Here is an 8,643-nt window from a genome sequence, read left to right as displayed (position 1 = left end):
TTGTATTTTCCAATACTAATTAAACTAAATTTAAGAAAAATTGTAAGAGCGTTTTTCTAAATAAGTCTTACAGATATTTTACGAGCATATAGTTAATTTTATAGGCAGATTTATAAATTTTTCAAAAAACATAAAACTTTAATGTCAATTATTTTCCTTATCTTAAAAGCTATCTAAAACTTTTTTTTTTATTTTAGATAACGCACCTTTGTCTTTAATAAAAAAAAATTGGTTTTGGGTTTGAATTGTTTCATGGGGTCCCTCCAAAAATAAAGGGTTTTTTTTTTTTTTCATTATTATGGTATTAAAACCAAAAATAAATATTATTTTATTTTTATTTTTTTCCCTTAGCTTGCATGTTATCTAAACTCTTATATGTTTATTTTATAAATAATGTTAATATCTTTTACGATTTGGCCCCAAAGCAAAATGATGTATATTACACTATCATTTGCCTTGGCCATTTCCTAGACAAAAAGTTGATAAAAGGAAAAAAAAATAATAAGAATGTGAATTACAACAAATTAAATTAAATTATTTTAGTTTGATTAAATTTGTTGTAATTCACATTCTTATTAATTTTTTTTTTCTTTTATCAATTTTTTATCTAGGAAATGGCCAAGGCAAATGATAGTGTAGTATACATAATTTTGCTTTGGGGCTAAATCGTAAAAGATATAAACATTATTTATAAAATAAACATCTAAGAGTTTAAATAACATGCAAACTAAGGGAAAATATAAAAAATATAATATAAAATAATATTTATTTTTGGTTTAAATACCATAATAATGAAAAAAAAAAAAAAAAACCCTTTATTTTTGGAGGGACCCCATGAAATAATTCAAACCCCAAACCAATTTTTTTTAAATTAAAGACAAAGGTGCGTTCTCTAAAATAAAAATAAAAATTTTTAGATAGCTTTTAAGATAGGAAAATAATTGACATTAAAGTTTTATGTTTTTTGAAAAATTAATAAATTTGCTATTAAATTAACTTTATGCTCGTAGATATTTTTTGTAAGTTTTTGCAAGCAATTTTTGACAAAAAACTTTGAAGAATTTTTTGTAGTTTTTAAACTGTAAAAGGCAGAAACTGGTTAGGTTTAAACTTACATAACTTCTTAAATGCTTGAAGCAGAAAAATAACAAAAACAATTTTGAAACAAAGAAATCAAGTTCTGTCTAACTATTTTTAACGCTTAGTTTGATTTTCTTTTCAGCAAAATTATTTCATTTTAATCAATGGCCGATTGAACCACGTTTTCAGCCCACTGTGGTATAGTTACTCCTTTAATATAAACATTTTGTACTTCTTAACCCAATAAATATCTTTTTATCCTTCCATAATAAAGAATTCAAAACCTAAAAAATCAAAATCAACTAAACAGATGTTTATAGAACAATAAATTAACTTCATGCTCAAAAAAAAAAACGTTTAGGCACGGGCGATCACGGGTTCAACAGGCGGAGAGAGTACATGGCTAAACCACTGCTGAAAAACGGCATCACCTCTGTCCTGATAGAGAACCCTTTCTACGGGCTGAGGAAGCCGAAGAACCAGTGGCGGTCCTGCTTGCTGCACGTCAACGACCTCTTCATAATGGGCTGCTGCCTCATACTTGAGTCCACCGTCCTCCTCCACTGGCTCAAAGGGCGGCAGTTCGGTCCGCTGGGCGTGACCGGCGTGTCCATGGGCGGTCACATGGCCAGCCTGGCCGCCACCGGGTGGCCCGAGGAGCTGGCGGTGGTGCCGTGCATGTCGTGGACGTCCGCTTCCGTGGTGTGGATCGATGGGGTGATGAGCAGGAGCCTGCCGTGGCGGCTGCTGGAGAAGCAGTACGGCGAGAACGAGGCTTTCGAGAAGGAAATTTGCTCGCAGCTGGAGAAGTCTCCCTGCGAGGAAGCTGATGATGTTTTTAAGAGGAAGTCGCCAAGCTGGTTTATTAAGAGTGAGTGCTCGATCTATTGAGAGTATTTTATACTCTTTTTGTTCGAATTAAAAGAACCTAAATTACCAATCGTAGTATTTTATAGATAAAGTTTTCTTAGTTTTACATTCTGTTAGCACTTTCTGTTATACATTAAACAGTATTTTTATGTACCATAAAATATTGTGTTGAGTGCATATGGTATCAAAAAAAAATCTGAGTTTATAGCTCTATATATAAAAGGAAACTAAGTTTTATCAAAAAAGATTGTATCAGTTTCTTTTATAATTAAAACAAAGCAATATATTTTACATTTTAAGACATTTTTACCAAAAGGCTTATAAATTACTTAAAGTGATTTAATTGTTTTCTGTGTACACAAATTTTTAATTAAACTGTATACTACTCCATAACTCCATAACTCCATACTCATAACAATACTCCATGTGTACTCCATAACTATTTCATTCTCAAACCAAAATACCGGTATACGCACTTGAAAGCACACGCGGCCCTTTGTAATGCAAGATACCACTGCAGACAACAAGCAGGCAGTGGGAAGCGAGAAGCGACGACTTGAAACGGTTTCCTTCATGAAGAAGCTCATGGACGAGTTCACCCACCTACAAAACTACTCCATTCCCGTTTCAAACGGCAAGTTCGCCACCTTCGTCATCGCCACCAACGACGCCTACTACCCCCAGCTCCAGCTGAAGCCCATGGACCAAGTGTGGCCCGATTGCCAAGTTGGTTGAATTGGTGTTGATTTTTTGAAAATTAAATTTTAATATGTTTACTTGTTAGCTTAAGATTTTTTAAATGTTTTTAAAATAAAAGAATGAAAAATTTTCTGACCAGCTTACCTGAAACAAAGTCTATAAATGTTTTACAAATTATTGAAAGCCCTATATTTTTTATAAGAAATGAAAAGTTACACAAACTTTTATGTGCTATTTAAATTAAGATTAAACAGTAAAGGTTAATTTTTTAGATTGTATATATTCTAAAATAATTTAAAAAAATTTAGGTTAGAAAAATAGACACTGGTCACGTACTGGGATTTCTTATTTACCAAAGAACTTTCATCAAGGCAATTGTGGACACCTTCAACAGACTGCTTGTGTCATTGGATGAAAAACCTCTGGGAGATGTAACGCATCAAAACGTTGATAAAACTGCGCAAGATAATAAAATTGACAATAAATCGACTAGTTGGGCGTCTGCTCTGTCGAACTTGCAAAGAAAAATTGTGACCAAGTTATGATGAGTTATATGGTCTTGTAATTTGAAGGAGATTTATTAATTTAAAAAAGTACAGTGAATGTGAACGAAGTACTGCAATTAAATAAGTTTTAAAGTGTTTTTTGCATCGGTTCTATTTTATAAAAACAAAAGTAATGATTGTTTGATATGTTTTGTTCAAATGTAGCAAATTTTTTTTTTCAGTGTATCTTAAAACTGTTAGTTTACGTGTTTTTTTAGATTTAAGTTTGGTGCTACTATTAATTACTTCATTAAAGTTATTGAGTTTTAAATGTAAGATTTAAATCACAAGTTGTTTCAAAAAAAAAAAAAACTTAACGCATAATTTTAGTATTTTTGCTATATACTCAAAAATTGAAAGTATTAATAAAATTGGTACAATACTCTGAACTAAAAATATTTTTAACTAAATGTTTATGACAATTTTTTAAAATACCTTTAATTTATACTTTTTTGATAATTGACAAGTATTAGATTGTGTAAAACTTTATTGCAATGAATTAATTTTATGAAATATGGAATATAACTTGTTATTTATAAAAAAATTAAAAAACTAAGCAATTTTTTTTGTTCCAAATTTTCTTTAAAAAAGTTCTAAAACTTTATAAGCAAGTCCATAAAAAATTGAGATATTAACAGAATTTTTAACTGTTCATTATCGATATAAGTTTGAATTATTGTTTTTAAATCCAAATAATTGAAAACATTAAAGTAGCACTGACTTTATAAAATGATAGCGATGTTGAATACTATTTGAGCAATATTTAATTGTCAACGTGTAGTAAATTTAGTTGCAACAAAACTATCAATAATTGTTTCAAAGAAAAACGCTTTCTTACATTTTTTTTTAATTTTAGACAGCTTCAACAGTCTTTGCCTAACATAGTTTAAAAAGCTCATATTATACGCATATTGACTCAAATCATATTTTTTAAAGGTATAAATCTTTTACTTATGTAACAGGCATAGTTTTTTGAAACGTACTTGATAATAATTCATCAGATTTTGAAAACAGGTTTAGATAAGTATTGTGTTGAAAGTTTTGAGTTCAACAAAGTGCAGTCATGAACAGATGTCTACTTCAATTTAAAAATTCACTAAACCTCCAATGTTTTAGGTAATTGCTAAATTATATTGCTTGGTAAATTTCATTAAACGATACTGTGTGTTTATAACACAGTTAAATACTTTTTTTTTTGAAAATTATTGTACGCAGTGTTTATGTATTTTTATTCTATATATGTATATAAAAGTTATTGTAAACTAGTTAAAAATACTGTACACAAAAAGCTTCTATTAAAAGTTCGTTTTAGAAAAAGTGTTTTTTTTTGGTTTTCATTGAAAGTCAAACATTTTTGTTTATATATATCACATGTTGATAAAAAATAGTTGATGATCAAAAAGTTTACTTTTATAAACTATAAAAAATATAAGTTATAATATAAAAGCTAACTTTCCAACAGCTTGACTAAAAAAATTATTAAACATTCAGAATTTTTATATTTTCTATTTAAAAACTGTCAACTGCTACATGTAATATACCAAACTAATTCAAAAAAACTGAAGAAATTTCTAAAACCGTTTTAAAAATCTTCATCTCAACAAAGCGTCACCGAAATTGTTTTCCACAGCGCGGCAAGGCACGTTATGACGTCACACAAGCTGTCGCTCCCCAACGTGTACCAGTACGACAACCAGACGTTCTTCGACGGGGTGCGGTACGGGTACAAGGAGGCCAAGTCCAACATCAACAACCAGCACAAGAGGTCAGACTTCCTCCTCAAACGGTCCGGACTGCAGAAAATGAGCAAGGTTCCTTGTTGGTGTTTTATTTTGTGTGTTCCTTTGAAAGTTGAAAAATTTTTCTATTACTACTTAATATGAGCAAGGTTCCTTGTAACTGATGACATATTTTCAAAAGACTTGTAATTTTTTGTACAAAGTGCTTTAAGTAAACGTGGATGTTTTTTATTTATTTAGAAAACGCTTTGTGAGTCCAGTCAAAGCGTTTGTCTTTTTTTTTACTTATTTTGTTCAAATCGTTTTTAATTGAATTTAATCCAACTATGTTCTATTATTTTCAGCGAGCTTCTCTTCAGGTAATTAAAAAGTTAAGTACAGTAGATTACCGCTTAAGTACGCACTTTTTTAAGTACGCACCCCGCCTTAAGTACGCACTTATCTAGAAAGACAAAAAAAATCCAAATTTTTTATATATTAAAAATTTTTTTTAAATATATTTGTTGTATTTACTTTCACAATTTTTAGTTAGGGTGAGTAATCCTGAGTAGTCTAAGTGGCCTGAGACTGTGACAGTCCTGTTATTAAATGCTAATAAACTAAATACTTATGTAGTGGTTGCAGAAAAGTGAAAAGAATAATGATATTTGAGCTGTAAGGCTATAAAATAAATAAATCTAGATGACAAAGTTAAAAAAACCTACAAATACAACATAGTTAAGTCATAATTTAATTTAAATGTGCACACATTGATGTTTTGAAAATGTTTGGTAAACACAATGTAGTTTGGTACTTTCCCTCTTACAAAACAAAATATGGAAAATATGGATTAATATTCTTTTTTATATCATTGACTTACATTGACTTTCTATATTAAATGTATGTATTAATTATGTAGAAACTTTTTATAGAAAAAACAAATCATTTTAAAATCTATTAAAAAATTTTGCAGATTAGAATTATGTATTAAATGTTATTCAAAATAAAAAGACTTGTTTGTTTGTATTAATTATTTGGTGGTTAGTTGTAAGAAAGAAAACAAACAACTAAATTTCATATTATACTATGTCGTCAAAAAGTACGCACTACCCGTGCTAAGTACGCACTTTTTGGTCGGGTTCAATTTGCGTACTTAAGCGGTAGTCTACTGTATGTATGGTGAAATAAAAATAGGCAGTTATATTTTTTGATATAAATATCATTTTTTTAGAAGAGCAACATTTATAATTTTAATTTTAATTTCAGAAAAATTTAGCTGAAAGGTGAAAAAATTTTCAAAATTAACAACTGAAAAACGTTCCTGTCTAGTCTTAATTTTTTTTATATAAAAATATTATTGACGTTTCAAAACTTTATTTGTTTCACGCAGGTGAGGATTGTATGCAACAGTGAATGGGCTTTTAAAGCTAAAAAATCCAAAAGAGCCGTTCGTGTCATTCAGGTTACATTGTTTATTTTCACTCAAAAGTTAATAAAACAGACACTTCGATATTAATTTGACTATTGAAAAAGAAATTTTATTTGTGCTTTTGAAAATACAATCCAAAGTACACATAAATAAATATATTGCTTCTTATTTTTAATTTGTATACAAATGTATGTTTTAACTGAACTTAAAAATATTATGATTACTAAAATACTTTATAACTACTAGTCATGTTTTTTTTATTTAAAAAAAATTATTTCAGTTAATAAAAACTGATAAACAACCCTGACTCTATAATCACGGTAATCTTTAAAACAAACAAATATATTACTTCATGGAATTTATTATTTAGTAATAGAACTAACACCTTTTCAAACAGTTTTAAAAACCACCGGTATCACATAAAAGTTTTGAAATTCATTCACAACCAACAATACTTAACTAATTAGTTTCATGATAAATTAAATATAAAAGTTTTTCTTTGTTTAATCTTTCCAAAAATCTTTTAAAATTCCCCTCTTTGCAGTGTTAAATGCCGAAAAAAAATCTATCATATAAATTAAAATAAATTATCATCATTAAATTTTTTATTAAAAAAACATTTAAAGAGTTTTACAGTATCTTTTCAATTTTGTTATACTATTTAACACATTTTTTTACCTTAAACTTGACTTTAAATTAAAAATATACGTAAAAGCGTGTACTCTGAAAAACCTGGAAGAAATATCTGAAAAACTAGTGGCAACCCTAATAAAAGTTTTTGAATTAGTTTATGGCTAATGACATTTATTTTCAAGACAAAAAAAACTTAAATGTTTTTATAACAAAACTTTCAGACACCTATTTAATTGCACCTTAACTAACTAGTTCCATGATAAATTAAATGAGTTAGTTTTTTATTTGTTTTAAATTTTCAAAAACTAAACTCACCCTGCAGTGCTACACGCCGACCCAGATCGCCAACGTCGGCGACATGGTCCTGGTCGCCGTGGCCGGCCACAAGAAGCGCGCCCTGGTCGTCGGCCAGCGCGCCATCTGCGGCGTGGGGAAAACCCGCAGCGACACGTCCAACGTGGTCATCCTGGACGAGAAGTCGGGAAGCCCCGAGGGGACGCGGATCACGGTCCCCATTCCGGGGTGGCTGCGGAGCTGGAAACCCGCCACTAGGCGGCCCATCGACATGAGCAAGGTCGTCGCCATCGCCTCCACCTTCGTCTGATTGGCTGACGTTTAGGAGATTTTTTTTTTTTTATCTTGATTTAGAAAACTAGTTTAGTGTAATTGTTTCATCTTGGAATTGTATGCGGTTGATATTTGATGTTCTACTGATTTTTTTAAATATTGATGGTAATATTTATAAACCAAAACACAGTTTTAAGCTGAGTTTTATTTGCTGATTTTTACAAGAAAAAAGTTGTTTAATTTCACCAACTTATTATTTTTTATAGATGTAATAAACTGAACGTATTGCTTTAATGATAAATGTTTATTGAGTTAATAAATATATTTAAAAATTAATTATAAAGTAAATTATATATTTAAAAAGCTTGTATAATCTAACTATACAGATGAAATAGTATAACATTATACAAACTTTATAATTTAAATAGTTAATTCGTACTGACAACTAAATTACTAGAATCAATGCTAACATACAAAGGTTTTTTTTTGAAAAAAGAAACTTTTTATAAACAAATTTTCTGAAACTAACTATAAACGTGTTGAGGTTTATAAAAAGCCTACAGTATTTAAAAAAATCTAACTGTTTTTCGTTTAATGATAAGCGAATTCATTTTGTTATAAAAGACACTTTTTAACGAATTTCAACAAGTTTTTAGTATTTATAAAACAAAATAATACAGATAAAGGTTTGCACATAAATGAAGGCATAAAAAAGTGTATTAAGGTAAAAAATCGGTATAACTAAGAATTTTAAAAGCAACAACAGTTCGTCAAGTAAATTTAAGTGGAAGTTTTGTTGGAAAAATAAACTGAAAGAAAAGAAAGTTGACATTAAGAAACAATTTGTAACAATTGTCCTTGGTTTTGATCATAAAGTTGATTAAAGTAACATCTCGCTTATTTAGCACATTGTGTCCACATAAAAAATGCGTAAAGATACGAGAGGTACCAAATTACTTACTATAATGGCTGTTTTTTGATATTGCTTTTAGTAAAAAGCTGACTGGGACTTTTCCACTTTTAAAAATTTAATAACTATATTTATAAATATGAAAACAAAAGATAAAACTAAACATATATTTAAAAAAAAGATTAAAACTTA

At 29.1% G+C, this 8,643-nt stretch overlaps 2 protein-coding genes across 2 annotated transcripts in view; both read left to right on the top strand.

The window, feature by feature from the left end:
• Positions 1-3,575, top strand: part of LOC145843880 (protein ABHD18-like) — a 7,456-nt gene extending 3,881 nt beyond the window's left edge. Inside the window, exons 3-5 of the mRNA XM_082951142.1 lie at positions 1,442-1,951; positions 2,471-2,676; positions 2,958-3,575. Coding sequence (XP_082807268.1) covers positions 1,442-1,951; positions 2,471-2,676; positions 2,958-3,194 — 953 coding nt within the window. The 3' untranslated portion in view covers positions 3,195-3,575. The remainder of the gene's footprint in view (positions 1-1,441; positions 1,952-2,470; positions 2,677-2,957) is intronic.
• LOC145843881 (large ribosomal subunit protein uL14m-like) lies at positions 3,569-7,829 on the top strand. Its single transcript, XM_082951143.1, has 4 exons — positions 3,569-4,310; positions 4,825-5,005; positions 6,303-6,374; positions 7,297-7,829. Exons 1-4 carry the CDS (start codon positions 4,258-4,260, stop codon positions 7,576-7,578), a joined length of 588 nt encoding a protein of 195 aa, XP_082807269.1. The 5' UTR covers positions 3,569-4,257; the 3' UTR covers positions 7,579-7,829.
• The last annotated feature ends 814 nt before the right edge of the window (positions 7,830-8,643 follow it).

The sequence above is a fragment of the Thalia democratica genome, chromosome 9 (assembly GCF_965202585.1).
Source record: "Thalia democratica chromosome 9, ktThaDemo2.hap1.1, whole genome shotgun sequence".
In the NCBI taxonomy this organism is placed as follows: domain Eukaryota; kingdom Metazoa; phylum Chordata; class Thaliacea; order Salpida; family Salpidae; genus Thalia; species Thalia democratica.
The sequence above is the reverse complement of the archived record's forward strand: the minus strand, read 5'-3'. Positions and strand labels throughout refer to the sequence as shown.